Source organism: Plecotus auritus, assembly GCF_963455305.1.
Source record: "Plecotus auritus genome assembly, chromosome: 8".
NCBI lineage: Eukaryota > Metazoa > Chordata > Mammalia > Chiroptera > Vespertilionidae > Plecotus > Plecotus auritus.
In genome coordinates, this window is record NC_137782.1 from 94,234,870 (window position 1) to 94,262,612 (window position 27,743).

The 27,743-nt window shown below is 45.7% G+C and overlaps 1 protein-coding gene across 1 annotated transcript in view; it reads right to left on the bottom strand.

Moving 5' to 3' along the window:
- The window catches only part of APCDD1L (APC down-regulated 1 like), a gene marked incomplete at both ends in the record, with an annotated part of 55,912 nt that overhangs the window by 7,535 nt on the left and 20,634 nt on the right, over positions 1-27,743 (bottom strand). The window contains one exon of the mRNA XM_080685040.1: positions 542-680. Within this exon, the coding sequence (XP_080541166.1) occupies positions 542-680 (139 nt within the window). The remainder of the gene's footprint in view (positions 1-541; positions 681-27,743) is intronic.

The following is a 27,743-nucleotide window of genomic DNA, read 5'->3' on the forward strand; positions in this document are numbered from 1 at the left end:
ACCCACCACTTCCTGCCTCAGGACCTTTGCACCAGCTGTTCCCTCTGCCTGTCTCTTCCCCTGGCTCTCTGGATGGCTGACTCCTCTTCTTTCAGCTTTCAATGGAATGTCACCACCTCCGAGAAGCCTTCCGTGACCACTCTTACAAAAACCCTCCCAGGTCACTCACTATTACATCCTTGTTTTATTCCTTCATTGCAGAGCTTAGCACCACCTCGAGATTGTGTTACTTATTTCTGTGTTCACATGCTTAGAACGTGTCCCCCTCTGTACTAGTTCATACTAGGCACTCAATAAGTATTTATATAGTAAGTGTTTGATGTGTTCAATAGGTGGATTTTGTCCAGTTGCTGCTTGTGGCTGGGGCATGATGCCCAACACAGCGCCTGCCTTCCAGGCTCACACTGTGGTGGTGGTGGTGGGATGGTGGGTAAAGCTTTATGCCACAGGTAGCAAGCCTCTTAGACAATAGGACAGTGAGGCTCAGAGAGGAGAGTCTCCCAGCTTAAGGGCCTGAGGTCAAGGTGACATAGGATCTTACCCAGTGGAGATCCAAGGTCCCTCGAGGCTTGGAGGCAGCAGTGCAGTGACGGGAGCTCTGCTGGTCAGGGGCTGCTGGCAGCGAGGTTCCCAGCGCAGATGGCCACCCCCTGCTTTCCTAGCCGCCTCTGTGGTACGGGCTGCAAAGCAGACAAACTCAGGGTTAGGGTTCCAGCTCTGCCCAGGTGCTCCACCTGCCCCAGCTGCCCTCCCACCCCAACCTCCACCTCTGCCCCTCCCGGGTATCCAGCTCCCCCTTAGGCTACCCCAGGTCCCGAGACAATGATGGGGTGCCTAGAATCAGCCTCTGGACTCATCTCCTGGTTGTGACCACCATGGAATCCAAGCCTCCTGCAGGGAGACTGTCCAGATTCCTAGTCACTGCTGAGCCCGACTCCCGCAGCCCAGACCCTGCTCAGACTCGCCTGCTGTGGCTGGGCACGGCTGGGGACCTGAGGGCCCTGCACTCCTGGACGATGGCACTGTCCACCGCAGCATGGGACTGCCACCCCTCCACCAAGGAGCCCAGATCCCGCTTGACCTCTGCCGTGTGGAGCAGAACTGTGCCTGCCCCTTGAAGCTCCTCACGCACGGACCTGCCTCTACCAGGCCTTGAGCTGTCTGTCTCCACCTCTGTGGGTCCCAGGCCAGCACCCAGCACGTGTGTGGTGGGTGCTGGGGCTGACGCCCATGCCCACAGTGGGGCTGGTGTGGAATCGGAGGCCTCTGGGGGGAGGATGGGTGTGAACAGTAGGGCGGGGGCCTCAGGCCCTCCTGAGTGACCCCCAGATGTGCTCATCCTGTGGAGACCAGCCAGGCATGGCCATGGGACTGCTCATTCTCCTCCAGGAGCTGCTTGGAAGCGAGAGCTTCAGGCCTTCAGCTGCTGAAGAGCAGCGATCCCGCCAGAAACCGTCATCTCTTCTCCGAAGCCTGGCCTTGACACAGCCCAGATGGCGGGATGCTGTGAGAAGCCTGGCAGCGAGTGGTGTCCAAATATTACAGCAACGGTGATGCTCCGGGCGGTTGCCCTGGACCGCTGGCGCTGCTCCTGCAAAGGGCTTTCCAAGGTCCTCTTCCCACCAAGCCTGTGGCCAAAGTGGGTCAGGGGCTCCGGGGCCTGATGGAGATGTCGGCCAGCCGGGGAGGCAGTCTCTGGCGGGAGGCTGGGGCCAAGTGAAGCAAGAAATGAAGGATGTATTCTGTCCCCTTCCCCGTCTCACGTTCACAGCTTCTCATCAGGGTCAGGAATGGTATCAGGGCCAGGGGTGGGGGCTGTGGAAACCTGGGGGCCACACTACCCCTTCGCAGGGTACCTGGTGTCCCCACATGGACATGTAGGTCATGGTTGCCAGCAGCCTCTCAGGAAAATGAGGCAGAGTGGAACCCTCACTTCCCTGGAGGTTGGGAGTCTCATCCGGAGACTCTTGGGGTCCCCAGTGGTTGGTTGAGAAAGCTGGAGCAGCAAGAATGGTGGTGATGATGACAGTAACCATGGCACCTATTAACCGAGTGTCGACTCATCTGATTTTATACATTATCTGCCCTTTCCAACAACCGAGGAAACGGGCAGCTGATCTGAGACAATCTAGGCCAAGGGCCTCAGCAGAGGTTTAGCAAGTCCATCCCCTTCACGGCCCCAGGCAGGTTCCATGTGGGGAAGCCTGTTCCTGGCTCCTGACTCTCAATAACACACCATGCTAGAGTGGATGGCATTTAAACCCCAGCAGCCTGGTCTGAGCAATTGGGTGCTCTGGATTTAATTCTGCAGGTGATTTGAACGATGCCTTAGCTTCCTTCTCAGCAACATGGCTTAGCTTGTATGGGGCGCATGGGCTGCCCAGCTGTGACAGAGCCAGGGTTCAAGCCAGGTGGTCAGACTCCGGCCTGACATCTTAACTGTTGCTCATCTTGCATGGCAGGCAAGGGGGAGTGGCTGTTTCCAAGACTTGGTGGAATGCAGGGTGCTCCACAGGCAGTTGCTGAATGAATGAATGAGTGAATGAATGAATGAGCAAATGATGAGTGAAGGAATGAATGAGAATGCGGTGCAGCCCTAGGTCCCTGCTACCTTCCTGGTTTATCCTACAACTGATTTATTGGTTTTAATCGGCCAAGTAGAAGTGAAAACCAATAGCCAGCAGCCAGGACTGTGGGGTCCCCACATGGACCCGGGGGCACAGGGCTCCCGAGAGCTCTCAGGGCCCCTGTGCTGAGCGATTACATACCAAGGGGAGTCTTGAATGGGAGGAGCCTGTGGTGGTTCCGCATTAACTCAGACACAGAGAAATTTGCGGGGATGGAGCCAAGACATTGTGGTGGGTGGGCATTACAGATGGGCCAGACTCTGGAATAACCGTGGTGGCGGGGGGCGGGAGGGGGGTCCTGAGCCAGATGCACACGCCTCAGCGCCAACAGCTCGCACCTTCATCTGGGGAACTGGGCCCCGTGTTCAGTTCTGCAGGTGGTGTGAGCACCACCTGCGTCAGCGAGGCCCTCCCTGGGTTGATTTGGGGAATGGATGTGAACGAAGGGCAGCAAGGGGCCCAAAAGGTCCTAGAGTTTGCCGCTGAGCTTGCGTCTCAGCAGAATGGCCGGTGGCTCTGAGGATGGCACTGGCATTGTTCCCACAGGCTCCGCTTCTCGAGGAAATGTTTTCTGTTCCAAAGGAAGTGCCGTCCCCCCAGCACCTCTCTGAAGGCACGGCCCTGGCTCCTCAGGGAGCGTGCTGCCGAAGTGGTTTACTTCGTCTTGTTTTTCTGTGAGAAATTAGGATTCAATTAAGTCGGGAGATTATGTGATCCGATGAAATCTTCCTGCATTCAGAACATGCACACACAAAATAGAAAACACAGCCAGAGGGGAATGGGGGTGGGAAGGCAGGAGAGGCACAGGGGGATCAACGCTGATGGAAGGAGACTTGACTTGGGGTGGTGAACACACTATAGTGTGCAGAGGATTATCATAGAACTGTACACCTGAAACCTATATAGTTTTATTAACCAATGTCACCCCAATAAATTCAATTACACACACACACACACACACACACACACAGCTTTGTGGAAACACCCGAGTGAACATGACATCTCCCCTCAACCGTGAACTGTCCATGTCAAGGTTGCAAACATTAAATTAGCTGACTCGAAATGAATACTTGAAATTTTCTCAGCTGCAGCTTTTGAGGGAGTCTTTTGATTTTCTTGTCTTCGCTCTCTCTTCTTCTTTTCTCTCCCCTAGAAAAGTCTTAACTAAAGAAGCGGTGGCTGCAAGCAGATGGTGCTGGGGGCAGGCTGTACAACTTTTCGCAGGGACCTGATAGACTGAATTAAACGCATGGGCCAAATTGATTTTTATCAACCATGGATTTTTAATTAACAGTGGTGTCCACTTACTGCCATCCATTATTTACTGTTTACCCACTAATTAAAAATTACGCTGCTTTTTCACTCATAAGAGCAGGGACATTTGAAATTAGATAGCATCGTTCAAATCACCTGCAGAATTAAATCCAGAGCACCCAATTGCTCAGACCAGGCTGCTGGGGTTTAAATGCCATCCACTCTAGCATGGTGTGTTATTGTGAGTCAGGAGCCAGGAACAGGCTTCCCCACATGGAACCTGCCTGGGGCCGTGAAGGGGATGGACTTGCTAAACCTCTGCTGAGGCCCTTGGCCTAGATTGTCTCAGATCAGCTGCCATGTCTGCATCATGGTGGGGAGTCTCCCAGCTTCCCAGGGAGGTGGCCTGTCAATGCAGGGATGCCTGTTGCCAAGTGCCTGCCGTTGCTAGGGACCAACAGCTGTAATTTGCACAACCACCACTTATGGAGATTCTGTCAGTGCCCCCATTTTGCAGATGAGGAGACTGAGGTTCAATGGGTTGGAGGGCCTTGGCTGGTGTCCCTCCATCCCAATTCAAAAATAAATCTTGGCCTGGCCGGTGTGACTCAGTGGTTGAGCATCGACTAAAGCACCAAGAGGTCACCAGTTCGTTTCCCGGTCAGGGCATATGCCCGGGTTGCGGCCCGATCCCCAGTGAGGGCCATGCATGAGGCAGCTGGTTGTTTCTATCTCTCTCTCTCCCTCACCCTTCCTCTCCTCTAAAATCAATAAAAGATAAAACATATTTAAATAACTCTTGGTAAAATATGCCTAACATAAAATTCACCCTTTTAGCCATTTTAGCATGCACAAGGAAAACTCAGTGACATTTAGGACATTCACCATCACCCCTGTCTCATCCCATCTCAGAACGTTTTCATCACCCCAGAAAGAAACGCCAAACTCACTAGGAGTCACTCTGTATCTCTCTCCTCTCAGACCCTGGCAATCACAGACCTGCTTCTCTGTGGACTTGCCCCTTCTGCACTTGTCTAGAAATGGGATAGGAAATGCGCCCTTTTCTTATCTGATCTTCATAACACCTCTGTCAGGTGGGTGTGGTCGTTCTCATTCCACAGAGGAAAGTGGAGGCCTAGAGAGGTTTCTCACTCAGCCCCACAATCCGTGTTTTTTTCCAAATAAAATGAAAAGTGTAGGTCTGACTTCACCGGAGGAGGGTGGGGAGGCGGCCTGGGGTGTGAAGCCGAGCAGACGGAGAAATAGCAGATCTTCACACACCTGTTTTTCAGGGGGAGAGGGGTGGGCAAAAAGCAAAAGCAGAGCACTCTCTCCCTTAATTGGCGGATCTGAGATTCCGGGAGGTGTGCCAGGTGATTTAGGTGCAGGAGAGCGCCTTTATTCCCGGTGCCGCATTGATTTTAGAGGGTGTGAAAAGGCAGCCACAGCCCGTGGCCAGCTGTGCTCTCGCCACACTCCCAGGGCTGAGCTTTGGGAGGGGGTTGGTCTGAACTTGATTTTGAAATGTTAAGTCATACTTGCAGTGAATATTATTTAGTAAGTAAAGGTGAGTGGTGAATGGCCTGAGGGGGCCTAGAATGCAGAGGGGCAGGCAGGAGGTACTGGCACCAAGTCACGTCACCTCGCAGCTGCCCGGCCTGGGTTCGCGGTAACAGACACCCAAACTGGGAGACTGAGCACAAAGGTCCGAGACCAGACGTTTGAAATCATGTGTGGCCGGCCAGGCTCCCTCCCCAGGCTGACTGGGAGGCTCCTTCCTGCCTCTGTGGCTTCTGGTGGCCCCAGGTGTCCCTTGGCTTGTGGCCAAGTCACTCCAGTCTCTGCCTCCATGGCCACATGGCCATCTTTCCTTTCTGTCTCCAGATCGCCTTCTCTTTTCTCTGTGAAGACCCCAGCCCCCACATCGGCATGACCTCATCCGAGTGTGATGATCTCTGCAAAACCCTATTTCCCAGTCAGGCCACACTCAGAGGTGCCAGGTGTAGGATTTGAATGTGTTTTTGGGGGACACACTTCAACGCAGGGCCATCCACATCCCAGCCCCTCCGCCCCACCTCCAGCCATCCCTGTGCATTCATTCCCTTACCCACACAGGTGGTCTATAAGGCGTCATCTCCGGGGCACGCAGTGGCAGCTTGTCCCGATGCTGGAGATGTTAATTTTGAGCACTTGCTCAAGGAGATGTCTGTTAGTTCTCTCCACTGTTTAATGACCACTTTTCTCTTTATAAGTAAGAATTACCTTATGGGGATATATTTAGAAATAAAGTAGGTATCTTGTTTTTTTTATTATACTCCCCACCCCTAATTTTAGATCTATTGATGTCCATTGATGATTCTTGCTTCCAAAAATTATTACTATGTTGTTTTCCAAATGTCCATTCTCTATTCCTGTCCTTCTTTCTGAATTTATTAGTTGGAACTGTGCCCTAAGGAAGCACTGTCCCATGTCCCCATTCATCTCTTTCGTCAATTATTTGTACTAGTCTGAGCTCACGAATTATTATTTCACTTTACAGGTTACAGTGTGTTGCCATCATTATTATTTTGTGGCTCAAATTGTCCCCAATTTGGACATTGGGAGTTTCTGCAGCTCAGCTCCTATTCTTTGCACATGCGCTTATCATTTTCTTTAGCACTTCCTCAATTTCTGGTACCAGAGGGTCTTCCAGGCTCATTTTGGACTTTCTCTGCCCCAGCCCTGGAACCAGAGTCCTGGTTCTTTTATTCAAGAATGGTGTTTAGAAACCAAGATCTGGGTGCTAGTGTGCTCACCGCTATTGAAGCGTCACTTGGGCTCTTCAGCTTTCTCCCTCCCACCCTCTCTTGCTTCCTTCCTCCCTTCCTTCTTCTTTCCTTCCTTTCTCATACTGCTCCCCCTACTAGATTGCTGACTCCACGAGAACAGGTGCCATCTCTCTTGCTCACTGCTGATTCCCCAGCACCTGGCACACTCCTGATGTATACTCAGTAAATATTTGTTGTGTTAAAATGTGGACGACCCTTAGAACAGCACTTTCACATAGCGCGATATGCTAGTTATAATTCTAGTTATCATTCCTACTTGTAACTGAATGAGTGAATGAGTGAATGAATGAATGAATGACTTGTGCTTTACCAAACCAGTGCACATGACTCCCTTGTTGACACTCCCGCACTCCTTGGGAGTTCCCCTCCTAAACATCGGTTGGCGATGTCCATTGGAAAAGGAATGGCTTGAAATGGAAGGGGAGAGAGAAGGCTCGCAGCTGTGGGATCACTAAGAATCTGGCTGAGGTAGAAGGTGGTCTGTAAGGCAGCTCCTAGTGGGCTGGGGCTCAGGCAGATCCAGGCAGGTCGAGAGGAAGGAGAAATTGATGGAGGGAGATGGAGGTGTGAGTCTCAGATCCTGCTGAGAGCTTCGAGTATAGGGTGGATCCAGAATTGGTGCTTTGCTTTAAGGCCTCTGTTGACCCGGTAACCTGCTCCAGCCAAACCGAGACCCTGGGGTGGTTTTATACCCGCCGTCCACAGCACACAGCTCAAGAGAAACTAGCTCTGTGCAGCACCAATGTAAGCCTTCTGTGTCGTTGCATTTCCTAATAGCTACATTTTTTTTAAAAAAAGCTAAAACTTAATGGGTGAAGTTAATTTTAATGATGTTGTATCCAACCCCAAATATTATAGTTCAACATGTATTAAATATGAAAACTATTAATGAAATACTTTATATGTTTTTTTATACAAGTCTTTGAAATGTATTTCCACTCACAGCCCAACTCAATGTAGACTGGCCGCATCGCAGGGGCTGGGGGGGGCTGCGTGTGGCTGGGGCCTGAGCGGAGCGGTGCCTGCGTCATGGGGTGCTGTCCTGGAGGTCTCCACACAGGCTTCTGAAGGCCACTGGCAGTGTTTTTGGGAGAGAAGGTGGGATGCAGTGAGTGAGGCTCTGCACTCTCATCCCCAGCGTTAGCCCAAGCAGCCCCTACCCTTTGCTCCAGTTTATATATCAGGATCCTAATTAAGATCTACTTTGAAAAAAAAAGTAAGTGTTCTCTTGGTTAAAAAAAACACCCTGAAATCCTCTGGTTTATTTTAAAATCCTCAGCTCGAGGTAATTCACCTAGAACGTTTGGACATGGAATCTTGTGCACATTTTCAGTAAAAATCCCAACCTAAAAAGTAACTAGTGGACCAGAAGTGGCTATGCTCACACTACGTGGGGCGTGGTGGCCCGCACGGTGCCCGCCAGTGAGCCTCAGAGGCCAGCGCGGAGGTGGCAGCTGTCACCACGCTGCTCCAGCGAAAGATGAGCTTTCCGGGGAAGTTGTTGCACCAAAAGCACGCAGACTGTTCGTTCCAGCTCCCCCGAGAGGGCCGCAGATGGGCACGCCGTGACAGTGCCAGCAAATCACAGACCCACCAAGACCAACTCTGAATTCTAAGGAGCCTGAGCTTCCCCTCTGGTGTGTCCGCGGCTCTGCACACTGCCCACGTGGCCCTCTGGCCACACTGGCATCTCCTCGTCCATGTCATCGGAGGGTCTTTGTGTTCAAGGCCAAGAGTGGGGAATGGGCTTTGCATTGTGTGCTCTAGAGAAAGTACATTCCACAGCGGCATATCGGGACTCTTCAACATGCTCTCTTTCCTGTGAGCTCGGGAGTCGAAAGTTGCCCTGAGGAATCTGGGGCCTGGCTGCCTAGAAAAGCAGGGTGAGAGTCAGGGGCATCAGGTAGCGACGTGGGCGTGTGGGAAGGCTAGCGAAGAGACATAGTTTCTTTGTCACTGCTGCTCCCTTGCTCCATGACCTGTCCCAGGCCGGGCTGGACCCAGGGGTCGGTGGCAAAGGTGGGCCCTGCTTGGTGCCACCTGAGAAGGCGATTCTTTTATGTTTGCATTTTCCAAATTGAAAACCTTTTTTTCAAGGGGAGCAGCTGGCCATGTAGACATCTCTGCACAGCCCGTGCTGAGCATTTCCTGCCGAGGGAGGAGGAAGCATTCAGCTCACAGAATGGGAAAGGAATGGGGGGCTTGGGAAGAGGGTCTGGCCCACCAGGCCAGCTCATCAGCCAGGGTTTTTTTGCTTGTTTGTTAAGGAATGTTCCAGCACAAATCTGTTCACTCAAAACTCTCCCTGGGTCCTACGATAGTGCTAATTACGCCTCATTCTGGCTGGGCCTTCCACCCAGATGAAAACTGGAAAATTCCAGCCAAAGACCAGCTGTTTTCTAACAGCCGGGGCACCAGGGTGATTGATGGGAGATTTTTCCTTCCACCCAGATGTTCTGGTGTCTTGGAGACAAGGCCTTGTTAGCTCAACTTTAGCGCCTGTGTTCCCAGATCTGCACATTGGCCCTTATATTTTCATATTTTTTACCAAATTTGGTCAATGCTCTCCACTGATATGTTCTGCCCCGTGCTCTGAGGAGTGGAGCGCGGGGGAGTCGGGCCTGGATGGATGGAGTATGAGCTTTCCAGTGATTTTGGACATACCTGGGTCTCTCTAGGGGAGCAGTTACCAGTCAGTATTTGCTTAACAGAACATGTATCTAGAATTCTCCCATTGGATTGAATCCTATTCACTCTCCTGGCAGAAGACTGAAGCTTTCATTGTTATATAGAACAGGACTTTGGCAAGATAATCACAAGTTTTGACTCATTCAATAAGAAAGAAGACGCTGTGTGACTGATGATGGCTCCTGGAAGAAAGATCTCGGAGGCACATTGAGGAGCTTAACTCTCTATGGGGCCGTGGGAGCTGGTTCTCCACCAGATCTTCTTGGAAGGGCCAAGAACCTTTTGTCTCAAAGAGATATTTAGGTTTCGAGGAGAGAAGGATGGAGACTGGTGGTTGCCCTTGAGTGCCTTTGGGTCTGAGAAGTGCCCAGAGGTGTCGGGGGCTCACGGGAACAGCTTTGGGGCAGGACACCACTTATGGGGCTGTTCTTGGGAGGCTCCACAAGGGGGACCTCTTGAGCTTTGGTTGGGGTGGTTAGGCACTGGGGTGAAACCCAGCACCACCTCCTCCTGCCTCAGCCTACAGCCCAGGGCCACCAGCTTTCTCCATCCACCCTGACTTTGGCCAATTGGGAACCCATGGAAGGCGGGTCTGGGGCCCATGCTCTCCTCCACATGGAATGGCTCTGTTTCCACCCCCACAAAGAATGTCTTTGGAGACTCAAGGGCGAGGGTAATGAGGTCGCCCAGCCTTGCCTTCTTTCAAGGAAGTTTGCAACACAGAACAAAAACTCCAATTGGAACCACAAGAAAGGGCATCTGGGGAGCTTCATAAACAAAAACAAAACGCCTTGGCTCCTTGGGTCTCTCCCCAAAGACGCTAGAGGGGCCTTGGGTCAGCCTCTACAGGAAACACGGAGATTTTAAATGCAAGGAAATTATTGTAATTTAACAAATCAATTTTTCCTACACTGTGTTGAGATTAAGTTTGTGGTCTCTCTCATACATTCAAAATAAGGAATTTCCCCAGAGTGCAATTTTGTGGGAAAACCGACATCGTGTCTCGAAAAAAACCATTTTGTTAGGAGTCACCAGATTTTATTTTAAGAGAAATGGTAATATTTAATTATGGCATTATTTTACCGTCTAGAAAATTAATGTGCTTTCAGAGTTTCCGGAGAAAAGCTGGCCATAAGTCTGGAACCCTGTTTTTAAATTACCATACAAATAGAATCCTAAAGACGCAAATATTGGCTTAAGTGTTGCAGACAAGGTGCAGGAAAACGCACCGGCTTCCTAAATGTTAAATAAACAGGCTTGTAATTCTTGCCTCTCCAGCGACCCTGGACCCGTGCTCCCGTCCAGGGAGAGCGAACACAGCTCAGGCAGCGCAGTGCAGGCTGGGTGACCCCTGAGGATTAGGCACCAGCTTCCTTTCACCATCCCAATAATAGGCCAGGTATTCTGTGAGGCTCCGGGGTCTGCAAGCCCACGCTGATTTCCAACAAGCCTTGGGTAGGTGTTGGGATTGCCCCATCTTACAGACCAGGAAGCAGAGTCTGACAGTGCCCAGCTCCTGCCCCTTGAGTGGGCAGGTGGAGAGGCCCAAACTCCAGGGCAAGTCTGTGACCTGGAAACTCCAGGCTCCTGCACACACAGCCTGGCCTGTGCTGGGACGTGGGCTGAGCACCTACTGTGCACCTGCCCATGGGGTGGCAGAGATGCTGCCACAAGGGCTCCAATCTGAATCTGAGCTGGCACAGTGGAGCCCGGGGTGTGCTGCCGCTGCTGGTCCATTTGCTGGAGGAACAGGCAAGGAGGGGCCTCGCTGCCTCTTGAGTCTCACAGGCGATGAGCTGCTTGACAGGTGGAAGAGAGCAGAGATGGGTCCTCACCCGCAGAGGCTGCGAAGCTGGCAGGGAGGTGTGAAAAGCAGCCAGCCGGGAGGCATAATGAGTCCTGTGCTGGGGGCACTGAGGGTTGTCATGGGGAGGGTTGGAGAGGCAGGGAGCCGCAGGAGGCCTGCGAGCCACTTCGGGGTCTGGAGTGTTCTTCAAACAGAGGAAGCCATGCCGGGTGGGGTGGGGGTGACAGCCAGTGGCACTCTGAAAGGCAGTGCTTTCCAAAGGGCACCGTGCCTACCTGGTGGTGCTGCCATGGCCCCAGGGGCACATGCTGGCAGCACACGGTAGGTTGGGTACACGTTTGTTCTGACTCAGTTCGATAACGGACACATTAAGCCTGGATCTTGTTAGCACAAGGCTGATGCATACAGGGACAGGTTATTTTTAAAATAAGTGAAAATTAGTTTGCTGGTTTGGAGAGAAACAGTGACCCAAGGACAGTGCTCAGATGTGACAGGTGGTTGGGGAACGAAGCTCTAAGGCCCTGCTAGCTTGTGTTCAGGATGATCCAGTGAAGGGGGGAGCTCAAGGCCACCTGTGGGAGATGACCTCCGACCTCCACCCACAGGCAAGCCTGGGACAGGAGATGTGGAGTGAAGGCAGGGAGGAGACGGTGAAGGCAGACGGGTGCTGGGGGCATGGCGGTGCCCCTCCAGAGACGGAGAACTGGGAGTTCAGTGTTAGGGTTGAGCTATTGGAGGACCTAACAGGACATCCAGGAGGAGCCAGTGGGAGGAACTGGCCTGGAGCCACACATCTGTCCACAGGCCTACCCGAGGTGAGGACAGAGGGGGAAGTCAGCCAGAGACAGGATCCTAAGGAAAATGCCTCCAGGGAAAGGCAGGCCGAGGCTGGGAGGCCCCTCAGAGGGGAGCAGGGTGCTGGGAACAGGGCTGCACATAAGACCCGGGTGCCACTTACATTTGATTTCCAGATACACAACATTGTTTTAGTATCAGTGTGTCCACATATTGCGTGGATAAGTGTAGGCGTTTGGAGAAGGGAGACAAAACCAGAAGGATAGAGAGATTGTGTTTTATGGCTTAATTATTATTTTTATGTAAGTTCTTTCATGCTATACACAGGGCAGGAAAAAAAAGAATCTGAAAATACAGAAAAGCATGAAGGTGACATAAAAGCTCGCCCACAGTTGACTCCCCCAACTGAATTGCCATTAACCTGCTGGTACACGTGATCCTTCAGATTCTGGAGTCTGGGATGCCCAGAGGGACTCTGGTCCCCTTTGAAGATCCATCGACAACACCACCTGGCCCGTGGCAGACACAGGTTACATTTTTGTTGAATGAATGAATAAATCATCTAGGCTTTTTTCCTTTTTGCACATACATACATGCATGTATCCAGTTATATTTTTACACATATGGGATCATCCTATGCATGTCATTCAAAGCCTGTGTTTTGAACTTAATCATAGGTGTTAGAAATCTTTGAGGAAGGTTGGCTTTTTGGGACCACAGGAACTAAAGTGTATTCACAGCCTTTGAGGGAGGGGCCAGAGGACACAAGGCAGTGGCTTGAGCAAGGGATAAAATAGCCAGGGAGGCAGATGCCCTCGTCAAGAAAAGTCCAATGAAAACAGGCTGAAACCTTCACACAAAAGCAATCCATGCCTTGCAGTGGAATTCTCCAAATGTTTTAAAAAGGTGTAAAATGAAAAGTGAAAGTAGCTTTCTACCCCAGAGCCCTGGTTGCTCCCTCGAAAGTGAATTATTTTAACAGTTTCTTGTGCATCCTCCCAGAAAATAGCTTCATGCCGATCTCTGCATATAAATGTATATGTTTTTTATTTGGCTATTAAAATTTTTTATGAATGCAATCTTTCTATACACATCGTCCTGCATTTTGCTTTTTATGCTTAAATTATCAGTGTGATCTCTCCATCTTAGACTTAGCTCTTCGTGGAAAAGACAAAATAGTATTCCATGATCTATGTCAAGGGTGGGCAAACTTTTTGACTCGAGGGCCACAATGGGTTCTTAAACTGGACCGGAGGGCCGGAACAAAAGCATGGATGGAGTGTTTGTGTGAACTAATATAAATTCAAAGTAAAGGAGTGGAGGGGAGAGCAAGAGAACCCTCCGCTCTTTCGGTTCTGCGGGCCAGATAGAACAGCCGAACGGGCCGGATCCGGCCCACGGGCCGTAGTTTGCCCACGGCTGATCTATGTGAATCTTAATTAGTTAGCCAGTCCTCTGTAGATGGTCCTTTAGATTGTGAGATTGTGGTCAATTAAAACAATTTTTTTTTTTTTTGCTGTTATTACATGCAACAATATGTTGGGCATCCTTTAAATGTATTTTGGTGTAAATTTTGTGTGTCCTTTGGAGATATTCCTAAGAAAGAAATTGTGTTTGCATTTAATAGATTAACAAACTGAAGCAAACTGCCCTCCAAAAATGCTGCTTCAGGTGACCGGCAACCAGCAGCATACGAGCATCAGTGTCCTCACATCTTTGGCCGCACTGGCCTTTATCAAATTTTTCACCTTTTCCAATCTAACATGAACAGTAGAAGAGAAATGACAAATTAATGAAAGCTTGTAGCTAATCACACATTTTTTGTGCCTATAACTAAGTAACTGAATAAGCTGATTCTCTACTAACTTGGATTCATATTCTCCTGTGTAGTGTCACTGCCACCATTCTGGGTGAAACCATCATCATTGCTCACCTGCAAGACTGACAGTGGCCCCTCACTGTTTCTCAGCACCCACTCTGCAGACCCTGTGATCCATTTTCCACAGAGCAGCTACCATGATCTTTGAAAAATGTAAGTCAGCATCCTGCTTCTACAAAGTGTCTCCTGAATATTTTGAGGGACACCCTCACTGCACACAAATAGATTTGATGTAAAATATAATTGTTCAGAAAGTAGAGAAGCCTTTGAGTTCCCTGGCCCTAAAGTGAGCTGAAGTAGGTACCTGTGGAGACCCTCCTGGGGGCAAATGCCAATGTCAGCATTGCGTGTGGTAGGAGGCTGGAGGGGAGCAAGGGGTTAGGGTGGTCCCAGGATGCCGGTGCCCCTTGACTCCTGGGAGAAGCAGATATGAATGCTTTCTTGAGAAAAGCACAATAATTTTAGGCTCCAAGATTTTCCATGGATTAAGAACAATCAGCATGAGTTCTCAAGTAAAGATCACCAAATACATAAGTAACCAACCCACTACGGAGTGAGAGTAGAAAGAAAAAATTTATATCCCAAGAGCATCAGCTATTGGAATTATTTTAAAGAAAAGTGTGTTTGAAATGGTTAATGAAATAAAATATGGAATTTAAAAAATATGAACAGCAACCATAAGCCTATAAAAATGACCAAAAAGATTTGAAGAAGCAAATAAAACTTTAAGAAATATATATATATATATATATATATATATATACACACACACACACATATATATATATATATATATATATGGCTAAATGACTAACCATCCGACCGTCTGACTGTCCAACCGACCAACCAGCTGGTACACATGACGCGCACTGGCAATTTAAAAATAAACGTTGACTCGTGCATGCACGATACATATAAAGCTCTCGCTGGCGCCAATCGCACGTGTGTTTCAATCTGTCATTGTCAGTCATAAACTTGATTGTTTTCATTGACATTCTGAAGTTGAAAGAAAGCAGTGGTGGTGACAGAATATGTCTGGAGACCAAATATTGGCACAATACACCATTTGAGTGATGATTCCATCAATTCAATGGCTGATGCTAAAAAGGAAAATTTTCCCATCAAATTTCTTAATAGTATTACTCCTTTGGGAATGCCGTGTCATAAATTAAAATTGAAAGTAGGTGTAATCATCATGCTACTGTGAAATCTTAATAGTAAATGGGGTCTTTGTAATGGTACTGGATTTATTATCAAAAGATTGCGAATAGAAGCCGAAGTATTAACAGGATCTGCAGAAGGAGAGGTTGTTCTGATTCCAAGAATTGATTTGTCCCCATCTGACACTGCCCTCCCATTTAAATTAATTTGAAGATAGTTTCCTGTGATGCCAGCATTTGTGATGAATATTAATACAAAGTGTCTCCTGAATATTTTGAGGGACACCCTCACTGCACACAAATAGTACAAACTCTAGACAGAATAGGAATATTCGTACCTGAACCCGTTTTCACACATGGTCAGTTATATATTGCTTTCTCTCAAGCTCGAAGAGTGTGTGACATTAAAGTTGTAAATACTTCATCACAAAGGAAATTAGTCAAGCACTCTGAAAGTGTTTTTACTCTTAATGTGGCATACAGGGAGATATTAGAATAAGTTTAATCAATTTATCAGTCACTGTTTTTATCAATGTTGTTCTTATATCATGTTTTTGTTGTTTTTATGTCATGTTTTTGTTGTTTTTATATCATGTCTTTGTTGTTGTTATATCATGTTATTGTTTATTTATTAATCAATTTATATATTATTTTCATATGCATTTTACTATTTTTTTTTCATCTCTGACACTTCTATTATAGAGAAAGGGCAAATAGCGATATTAAAATATTTCTTCTAATTAATTTCCTTTCATTGTGCACAAATCCATGCACTGGGCCACTAGTTGTTGATTTAAAAACTTACTAGTAGTGGTTGGATCATAGGGCAGATTAGATACAGTTGTAAAGGGAATTATTGAACTGGAAAATAAATGTAAAGAAATTACCCAGAATTCAGGAAAGAGAGGAGGTCAAAAACTAAGGAAAAGGGGTTGAAGACACAGGAACTATAATGAGAAAGCCTAACTATTATCTCTCAGAAGGCAAGAAAAGACAGGGTAGAGCAGTGGTCAGCAAACTGCGGCTCAAGTGGCTCGCGAGCTGCGGTTTACCGCTCTGTTGACTAATGAGTTTGCCGACCACTGGGGTAGAGGATAAGCAATAGGTGAAGAAAAAGGGTCTGGTAATTCTCCAGAAGCAGTAAAATACTCCACACAACTGGTAGCAGGAAGGACAGCAAGTACCGAGCAGGGTTAATAAAAATAAATCGACACTTGAACCTGAGGAGCACCAAGGTAAAAAGAAGAGAAAGAGCCATCAACCTAGATTTGTGTATGCAGCCAAATAACCTTTCAAGCACAAGGGTGAAACAAAGACAGTTTCAGATAAACAATACTGAGAATGTTTTCCATGACATCACAGGACTTCACGAAGAAGAAAGTTCTGATTTAAAGAAGCTTTAATGAGGAAAGAATTTGAAATGTAAATCTAAAAAAATAGGATAAATGGATAATCTCTTAATTTTGTGGGGGTTCAAAAAAGGACATAACTAAAATACTGGAAACAGTAGCATGTAATTTGGGAAAGAAATGATTAGTGTAAATTAGTGTGGCTTAGTGTAAATTCCTTCCATTATCAGGAAAAGAGTTATGATATTACCAGTAAGATGTTATCATTTGAGAGGTAAACACTAAACTAATAGAAGTATTGTATAACTTGTAAACTAGACAAAAAATAAGAATAAAGACAACCCAATTAAAGCAATAAGTATTTTAAAAATCAAGCAAGGAGGAGAAAGCATTAATAACACAATTTGTAGAAAACTAAAAAGATGATTTTAAAAATCTGGTTTGCTAGCCATTAATGAACATGATCAAATTGGATTTTTTAAACTCCTGATATATGTTGTTTACATACTTAAAGCATAAGGACACAGAAAGGTTGAAAGTAAAGGGATCGAAAAGCATATACTTGCCAAATCCGATCTAACAAAAGAGTAATATGCAAATTGACTGTCACACCAAGACACAAGATGGCTGTCCCCATGTGGACACAAGATGGCTGCCACAAGATGGCCTGCAGGGGTGGGCAGTTGTGGGAAGTTAGGGGTGACCAGGCCAGCAGAGGAGGGCAGTTGTGGGTGACCAGGCCAGCAAGGGAGGGCAGTTGGGGGGGACCCAGGCCTGCAGGGGAGGGCAGTTGGGAGGGACCAGGCCTGCAGGGGAGGGCAGTTGAAGGGGGACCCAGGCCTGCAGGGGAGGGCAGTTGGGAAGGATCAGGCCTGCAGGGGAGGGCAGGGGGGGGGACCAGGCCTGCAGTGGAGGACAGTTGGGGGGGCGGGACCCAGGCCTGCAGGGGAGGGCAGTTGGGGGGGACCAGGACTGCAGGGGAGGGCAGTTGGGGGGCACCAGGCCTGCAGGGGAGGGCAGTTGGGGGGGGGACCAGGCCTGCAGTGGAGGGCAGTTGGGGGAGACCAGGCCTGCAGTGGAGGACAGTTGTGGGGAACCCAGGCCTGCAGGGGAGGGCAGTTGAGGGGGACCAGGCCTGCAGGGGAGGGCAGTTGTGGGCAATCAGGCCAGCAGGGAGGGCAGTTAAGGGTGACCAGGCCAGCAGAGGAGGGCAGTTGGGGGAGACCAGGCCAGCATGGGAGGGCAGTTGGGGGGGGGGATCAGGCCTGCAGGGGAGGGCAGTTGTGGGGGACCAGGCCAGCAGGGGAGGGCAGTTGTGGGGGACCAGGCCAGCAGGGGAGGGCAGTTGGGGGGGGGCAGGCCTGCAGGGGAGGGCAGTAGGGGGAGACAAGGACTGCAGGGGAGGACAGTTGGGGGGCCCCAGGCCTGCAGGGGAGGGCAGTTGTGGGGGGACCAGGCCTGCAGGGGAGGGCAGTTGGGAGCCAGCAGTCCTGGATTGTGAGAGGGATGTCTGACCACCCGTTTTAGGCCCGATCCCAGCGGTTGGGATCCCTCAAGGAGTCCCAGATTGGAGAGGGTGCAGGCTGAGCTGAGGGACATCCCCCACTCCCCGTGCATGAATTTCGTGCACCAGGCCTCTAGTACTAAATAAAAGGAAACTGATATTAGATAAAATAGGACCTACTATTGAAACCATTGGTAGGATAGAGATCACTCCATAAAAGGTCCAGTCTGCTGGGAAGATATGATCATCAAATAGCATCAAAATATGCAAAGCAAAAATATCTATAGATATAAGGAGATATTGGCATATCCAGCATCATTAAGAGAGATTTTAGCACAATTCTTTCAATTATTTACAGGTCAAGCAGACAAAAGGTCAGTAATATGCAGAAGACTTAAACACACATAAAGCAAATAGAATTCACTTTATATCTGGGGGTATACACACAGTTACATATGTATGTGTGTTGTGTGACTGTATCTACACAGATATATGTAAAATACTGTACCCAACAATTAGATATGCACATGCAACATTTACGAAAAATGAGTGTACAGTAGGTCACTGGATAAATCTCAAAAAATTCAGGCCCTGACCAGTTGGTTAGAGCTTCATCCTATACTCCAAGGTTGTAGGTTCACACTCTGGTCAGGGCACATACAAGAATCAACCAATGAATGCGTAAATAAGTGGAACAATAATTGATGTGTACGTGTGTGTGTCTCTCTCTCCCTTCCTCTCTCTCTAAAATCAATAAACAAAACAAATTCAAAGAATTGGTATTACACAGGCCACATTTCTGACCATAATGCAACTAAATTAAAAGTTAGAAATAAAAACATTTTTAAAGTTCTATGTGTTTGGGAGTTTAAAAATCTTCTAAAACACTCAGGCGTCAATGAAGAAATAAAAGTTAAATATATACAGAGCTTAGAGCTAAGCAGAAAGTGAAGTGAAAACAGTATATACCAAAACCCATGGGGTGTGGAAAAGGCAGGAGTTTGAGGGAAGTTTATAGGCTTATAAGTTTATATTTAAAAGAAGAAAGTCTGAAAATTAAAGATACTTATTCCAACTTAAAAAGTTAGAACAAGAAAAACAGAGTAAGCTCAAATAAAGCAAATAGAGATAATAAGGGGGGGGGGCGGGGAACAGACATTAATAAAATGGAAAACAAAGCTATAAAAGAATCAACCAGGCCCAAGTGGATCTCTGAAATCCTTAACAAATCACATAAACCTCTGGTAAGACTGGTCATTGGAAGGAAGGATGAAGGAAGGAAGGAAGGATGAAGGAAGGAAGGAAGGAAGGAAGGAAGGAAGGAAGGAAGGAAGGGAAGGAGGGAGGGAGAGAGGAAGGAAGGAAGGGAGGAAGAGGGAGGGAGGGAGAGAGAGAGGTAAGAAGGAAGGAAGCAAGGAAGGAAGGAAGGAAAGAAGGAAGGAAGGAAGGAAGCAAGGAAGGAAGGAAGGAAGGAAAGAGAGAGAGAGGGAGAGAGAGGGAAGGAAGGAAGGAAGGAAGGAAGGAAGGAAGGAAGGAAGGAAGGAAGGAAGGAAAGGACAGTGTAGAAGAGAAGAGAGAAAATAATGTTGGGAATGAAAGGGGACATAACTACAGATTTAAAAAGATTATGATGCACACACACACACACACACACACACACACACACACATATATATATATATATATATATATATATATATATATATATATATATTTTAAATCGCACCCCCTTAATAAACAAAAAAATGAAACAAATAAAAATCCAGGCCAGGTGATTTTACAGGTGAGTTCTACTAAATTCTAAAGAAACAGGTCATTCCAATTTTACACAAACTTCTAAAGAACAGAATGGAAAGAGTCCTACCAAATCCTCTGTGTCTTTTACTAAGGCCAGATCCAGGTTTTGTGGAGCCTGAAGTTTATTCAATTTGGAAGACCCTCTTAAGAAAAAAGAGTGAAAATCCATATGAAAGTTCAAAATCAGCATAAAAATAAATATTGATTTATAGCGAGAAAAAAATGCACAAAAAATTACAAATCCTATAAAGTTGACAAAGATCACAAATATAACCAAACCCAGAAAAGCAGCGTAGTTTCTCAGGCAGCTGCTTGAACCCTTCCCACATCTTCCAGTTGTGCAGTGCCTGCTGCCTTCCTGGGTTACAGGCTCTGTGGTTTCATTTTCTCCAGCAAGAGTAGAAAGTCCATGTCTTTCTTTTGTCTTTGTTGACTGAAAATATGTTTGGTTACTGACAATGAGATAAGTTTTCTCAGCTGCCCAACTTATTGTTATGTTGTCATACATTTTGGGGGTTGTTATTCAATTTTGGAGAACCTCCACCAAGTTCCTCCCATATGGGAGCTGAGATGTGAAACAGCTCGCTCTGTCTGGTCCATGCCCTGTCTGTCCTCTACCCACGTGGTTTCGGTGGCTGGTGCCAGAGGACCCATCCCAGTGCCCTTTCACGTCACGGCTCGGGGGAGGCACTCAGTGAGAGGTCAGAATATTCCAGAAACTAGCCCCACCCACACCTGCTCAGGTGGTTGTAACTTCACTGCTCATACAAGTGGCTGGAAAACATACAAGTGTACCCCACTAAGTCAGATCACTCCCACGCCACCTCTCCTTGAGCTGGGACCCTAATGCCTGTGTCCCCCTAATGCTTTACAGCAGGAAGAAAGTGATGGAAGGAAGTCAGTGTGGAAGGGTCAGGGAAAGAGGGAGGAGGCTGTCCCCTACTAATGTTAAAATACCTCAAGTTTTCTTTCCTTTTTTCACTTTTTATTTTTTAAAATCTCTATTCTTAAAAGTATCAACCAGGCCCAGGTGGATCTCTGAAATCCTTAACAAAGATGTCCCCCTGTTTTCCCCATTGATCCCCTTCAGCTGGCAGCGGGCTCCCCTCTTCCTCCCACCCCACCCCCACCCCCCGCCCCAGGCCCTCACTGCCCATTGTCTGTGTCCAATGGCCATGCATATATGCATACAAGGTCCTTGGTTCATTACCTCCCACACACTCTTCCCTGCCTTCCCTTTGGGATCTCCCACTCTGTTCCATGCTTCCATGTCTCTGGATCCACTCTGCTCATCAGTTTATTTTGTTACTTAGATTCCACATATGAGTGAGATCATGTGATACTTCTCTTTCTCTGACTGACTTATTTCACTCAGCATGATACTCTCCAGGTCCCTCCATGCTGTCTCAAAGGGTAAGAGATCCTTCTTTTTTACTGCTGCATAGTATTCCATGGTATAGATGTACCACAGGTTTTTTATCCACTCATCTACTGATGGGCACTTGGGGCTGTTTCCAGGTCTTAGTTATTGTAAATTATGTTGCTATGAACATAGGGGTGCATACATTCTTTCTGATTGGTGCTCTGGGTTTCTTAGGATATCCTATATAATAAAAGACTAATATGCAAATTGACCAAATGGCGGAACAACCAGTCGCTATGACATGCAATGACCACCAGGGGGCAGACGCTCAATGCAGGAGCTGTCCCCTGGTGGTCAGTGTGCTCCCACAGCGGGGCACTGCTCAGCCAAAAGCTGGGCTCATGGCTGGTGAGCACAGCAGCAGTGGCAGGAGCCTCTCCTGCTTCCACAGCAGTTGGACATCCCCCTGAGGGGTCCTGGACTGTGAGAGGGCAGGATTTTTGTGCACCGGGCCTCTACTATTCCTATAAGTGTGATCACTGGGTCAAATGGCAGTTCCATATTTAATTTTTTGAGGAAACTCCATACTGTTTTCCATAATGGCTGCACCAGTCTGCATTCCCACCAGCAGTGTACTAGGGTTCCCTTTTCGTCACATCCTCACCAGCATTTGTTGATTTGTTGGTGGTAGCCATTCTGACAGGTGTGTGATGATACCTCATTGTCCTTTTAATTTGCATCTCTTGGATGAATAGTGACTTTGAGCATTTTTCTTATGTCTCTTGGCCGTCTGTATGTCCTCTTTGGAGAAGTGTCTATTTAGGTGCTTTGCCCATTTTTTAATTGGCTTGTTTGTCTTACTTTTGTTAAGTTGTATGAGTTCTCATATATTCTGGATATTAACCCTTATCAGATGTATCATTGCCAAATATGTTATCCCATACAGTGGTTCCCTTTTCATTTTGATGTTTTCTTTTGCTGTGCAGAAGCTTTTTTATTTTGATGTGGGCCCATTTGTTTAGTTTCCTTTGCCCTAGGAGATGTTGTTACAAGAGATGTCTGAGATTTTGCTACCTATAGTTTCTTCTAGAATTCTTATGGTTTCACAACTTACATTAAATCTTTTATCCATTTTTAGTTTATTTTTGTGTATGATGTAAGTTAGTGGTCTAGTTTCATTTTTTTGCATGTATCTGTCCAATTTTTCCAACACCATTTATTGAAGAAACTGTTTTGACTACATTGTTTGTCAAATATTAATTGAGCGTAATAGCTTGGGTCAATTTCTGGGGTCTATGTTCTGTCCCATTGATCTATATGCCTGTTCTTGTGCCAGTGCCAAGCTGTTTTGATTACGGTGGCTTTGTAGTATAACTTGAAACCTGGTATTGTGATTTCTCCTCTGACTTTATTCTTCTTTATCAAGATTACTGTGGCTATTTGGGGTCTTTTTTGGTTCCATATACATTTTTGGAGTATCTGTTCTAGATCTGTGAAATATGCTGTTGGTATTTTAATTGGTTTTGCATTGAATCTGTATATTGCCTTGGGTAGTATGGACATTTTAATGATGTTGATTCTACCAATCCATGAACATGGTATATTCTTCCACTTGTTTCTATCTTCTTCTATCTCTTTTTTCAATGTTCTGTAGTTTTCTAAGTACTGGTCTTTTGCCTCCTTGGTTAAGTTTTTTCCTAAGTATCTTAATTTTTTTTTGTTGTTGCAATGGTAAATGGGATTTCCTTGTTTAGTTTCTCTTTCTGAGAATTCATTATTGGTAATAAAAAAGCCACCGAGTTTTGGGTGTTGATTTTGAAATCTGCTACATTGCCAAATTCATTTATTAAATCTAGTAGTTATTGATGGAGTCTTTAGGGTTTTCTATGTACAATATCATGTCATCTGCAAATAATGAGACTTTTACTTCCTCCTTTCTAATTTGGATGCCTTTTATTTCTTCTTATCTGATCGCTGTGGTTAGGATTTCTAGTACTATGTTGAATGACAGTGGTAAAAGCGGACATCCCTGTCTTATTCCTGTTCTTAGGGGACATGGTTTTAGTTTTTGCCCATTGAGTATGAAATTTGGTGTAGGTTTATCATATATAGCCTTCATCATGTTGGGATATGTTCCCTCTACTCCCACTTTGCTGGGAGTTTTTATCAAAAATGTGTGTTAGATTTTATAAAATGCTTTTTCTGCGTCTATTGATATGATCATGTGATTTTGTCTCTTAATTTGTTTATGTGATGTATCATGTATGTTTTTAAAATATTTTAAAATATATTTTTATTGATTTCAGAGAGGAAGGGAGAGAGGGGGAAAGAGAAATAGAAACATCAACAATGAGAGAGGATCATTGAACGGCTGCCTCTTGCACGCCCCTACAGGGATCAAGCCCAGAACCTGGGACCCTTCAGTCTGCACGCTGACTCTCTATCCATTGAGCCAAAGCGGCTAGGTTGGATTTATTGATTTGTAAATGTTGTACTAGCCTTGCATCCTGGAATAAATCCCACTTGATCATGATGTATGATTTCTTTAAAATATTGCTGGAACCGATTCGCTAATATTTTATTGAGGATTTTAGCATCTATGTTCATCAGGGATATTGGCCTGTAATTCTCTTTCTTTGTAGTGTCTTTATCTGATTTTGGAATTAGGGCAATGCTGGCCTCATAAAAAGAGCTTGGAAGTGTTCCTTCCTCTTGGATTTTTTGAAATAGTTTGAGGAGTATAGGTGTTAGTTCTTTGAATGTTTAGTAAAACTCCCTTGTGCAGCTGTCACGACCCAGGCTTTTGTTTGCTGGGAATTTTTTTTATTACTGCTTCTATTTCATCAGTTGTTGTTGGCCTACACAGGTTTTCTGATTCTTCCTGATTCAATTTTGGGAGATTGTATTTTTGTGTGAATTTGTCCATTTCATCCACATTGTCCTGCTTGTTGGCATATAGTTGTTCATAGTATTTTCTTACAATCCTTTGTATTCTGTCATGTCATTTGTTACTTCTCTGCTTTCATTTCTGATTTTACTTATTTGTGTCCTCTCTCTTCGTTTCTTGATGAATCTGGTTAACAGTTCACCAATTTTGTTTATCCTTTCAAAGAACCAGCTCTTGGTTTCATTGATTTTTTTGTATTTTTTTTTTTAAGTTTCTGTATCATTTATTTCTGCTCTAAACTATTATTTCCTTCCTTCTGCTTACTTTGGGCTTTTATTTTTGTTCTCTTTTTTGTTCTTTAAGTTGTAGGTTTAAATACTGTATTGTTGATGTTTCTTAATATTTTTGAGGTAGGCCTGTGGTGCTATGAACTTGCCTCTCAGGACTACGTTTGCTGTGTCCCAGAGATTTGGGGTTGTTTTGTGTTCATATCATTTGTTTTCAGGAAGTTTTTGAATTCTTTCTTGATCTCATTGGTAACCCATTCATTGTTTAATAACATGTTATTTCGTCTCCATGTGTCTGAATGTTTTGGGGTGTTTTTACTGTAGTTGATTTCTAATTTCATTCCACTGTGATCTGAGAAGATGCTTGATATGATTTCAGTCTTCTTGAACTTGTAGAGACCTGTTTTGTGTCCTAACATGTGGTCTAACTTTGTGAATGATCCATGTGCACTTGAGAAGAATGTGTATTCTGCAGCTTTGGGATGAAATTTTCTATAATTATCAATTAAATCCATCTGATCCAGTGTGTCTTTTAGAGTCACTGTTTCCTTGTTAAGTTTTTGTCTGGAAGATCTATCCAGTGAAGTCAGTGGGCTGTTAAAGTCCCCTACTATGACTATATTGTTGCCTATCTTTCTCTTAAAGTCCTCTAGAAGTTTTTTGTTTTGTTTTTTTTATAAACTATTTAGGTGCTCCCATATTGGGTGCACATATGTTTACCAGTGCTATAGCCTCTTGTTTGATCAATCCTGTTAGTATAATATAGTGACCTTTGTTGTCTCTTATGATGGCCTTCATTTTGAAGTCTGTTTTGTTGGATATGAGTATTGCTACTCCAGCTTTCTTTTTTTTTCCATTTGCATAGAAAATTTTTTTCTATCCTTCACTCTCATCCTGTGTGTGTCTTTTGATCTGTGGTGGGTCTCTTGTAGACAGCATATAGTTGGATCATGCTTTTGTATCCATTCAGCTACCCTATACCTTTTGATTGGAGCATGTAATCCATTTACATTTAAGGTTGTTATGGATAGGTACTTAATTATTACCATTTTAATTCTGTATGCCTAGTTTTCTCTCTGTTTCTTCTTCTCATTACAGCAGTCCCTTTAGCATTTCTTGTAATGCTGGCTAGGTGGTAATGTACTCATTTAGCCTTTTTTTTTTCTTTGTCCAGGAAGCTCTTTATTTGACCATCTATTTTGAATGATTGCTGAATATAGTAACCTTGGTTTCAGATCCTTGCTTTCCATTACCTTGAGTACTTCATGCCATTCCCTTCTGGCCTATAGAGTGTCTGATGAGAAATCAGGTGTCAGCCTTATGGGAACTCCTTTGTAGGTAAGTTTTCTTTTCTCTTGCTGCCTTTAAGAGTCTCTCTTTGTCTCTAATTTTTGCCATTTTAATTATGATGTGTCTGGGCATGGGCCTGTTTTGGTTCTTCTTGCTTGGGGTTCTCTGTGCCTCCTGAACTTAGTGACTTTTTCCTTTACCAGGTTAAGGAAATTTTCTGCCATCACTTTTTCAAAAATGTTCTCTCTCCCTTCCTCCCTTTCTGCCTCTTCTGGCACACCTGCTATTCGAATATTGTTACATTTCACATCGTCCCACATCTTCTTTAAACTGTCCTCCTGTTTTTTAATTGTTTTCTTTTTCTTTTTGGTTCTCTGAGTGAATGATTTTTTTTCAACCCTGTCTTCTAATTCATTGATTTGATCCTCAGCTTCCCCTAATCTGTTATGTATTCCTTTCAATGTGTTCTTTATTTGTTCTGTGTCATTCTTTTTTCTCTTTTCATAGTTACTGTATCTTTTCTCATGCTGTTGAGCATCTTCACCATCATTATTCTGAACTCTGTATCAGATAAATTTCTTATCTCCATTTCATTTATCTCTTCTTCTGGAGAATTCTCTTGCTCTTTCATTTGGTTGTTGTTTCTTTGTCTCCTCATTTTGGCTGTCTGTTTGGGTTTGTGACTGTGTATTAGGTAGATCTGCTATGCCTCTCAATCTCTGGAGGAGGACAGTGTCAAATGCTGTTTCTGACTAATTAGATCAAGCAAAGATTCAGACTCCAGACACCATCTCTGCCTATAGACTGATGGGATTTTGTCTTAAATTGCCCCCAGGAAATCTCCCATAGGTGTGGCAAGAGGTTTTTTTGTTTTTTTTTCCCAATAAGGTGGGGCAATTGCTTCTGCCAGGAGGCTAATTTTTATTCTCATTCTCTTAAGGAGCCTGAGCAACTCTGCACTGTGGGGTGGAGCAAGGTGTTTTCCAATAGGGTGGATCAACTGTCTCTCCCCCAGATAAGGTTGCCTTATAGCAAATGTCTGCATGAGAAAGATGACCTCCACAGCGTGAGGGAATGACTTAGCACAGGAAACCTGGGTGTCTGTCTTCTGAGCTCTAACCCCAAAGCCACTGATCCTGGCTTCTGGTCACATATCTCCAGTTCACTCTGCCCTCCCTCTGTTGGAGCACAAGGTGGGTGGCTTGACAGGCAATTTTGTGTATTGTTCCTTTAAGAGAGTGCCTGAATTTCTAGTTGTCTCTCCCAGGCAGACAGTAACTCTGCTGCTTTTCACAGCCAGATGTTATGTGGGTACCCTTCTCACTTCTGGTGCTCTCTACTGGGGGGCCCAGTGTGGGGATTAGACCCCAGAATTCTCAGTCACTACCCCCCACGGCTGAGATATCTCTCTGGAACTTCAGTTGCTGTCTGTGTGAGCCCAACCAGCCCTTTTGTGCCTCTACCCCTCCTACCAATGTCTATTCGTTCTCAATTTTGGTTCTCAGTCATCAGGGTTCTCTCCAGCAAGTTTTCTTTTGATTATTCAGAAAGTTGTTCTGTATTTTAGTTGTAATTCCAGTTTGGTCCTGGGAGCATGTCCGTGCAGCATCCACTTACTCTGCCTCCATTTTTAATCCCCCACCTCACGTTTTCAATGTCTAGGAGATCGATGTCTCTGTGAGCACCTGGCTCTTGGTCCTGCCCCCTCTGGGTTTGACAGGACCATCAGGAGAGATAGACTGAAGCCTCTGAAGGACAGTGTGCAGAAGGAAAGTTACAATATAGTCACATTTATGGTCATGGTTGCCTAAGTCCTAAATAAAATATTAGCAAATGGAAAACAGTAGTATTTAACAAGATCATGCAGTGGGTCCATGTTGGGTCTGTCCCAATAAGGCAGGAGGACTTCATATCAGAAAAATCTATACAAGTAAATGTCGTTGGCCACATTCACAGATTAAAAGAGAAAAGCCATACCATCTACTCATAGCTGCAGGAAAAGCATTGGCTAAAATCCCACACCCATTAACCATTTCAAAGAAATCTTATCCAAAGAGAAACCATTTGAAAATATCCTTATCCTGATTTGAAATATGTCTTATTATAGGCATCCCCCAAATTCCTACATTAGATGGTAATTCTTCAGGGTGACATACTGAATGTCTTAGGTCAGGAGTAAGAACGGTGCCATCATCAGAATGGACATCAGTTTCTTTCAACATTTACTG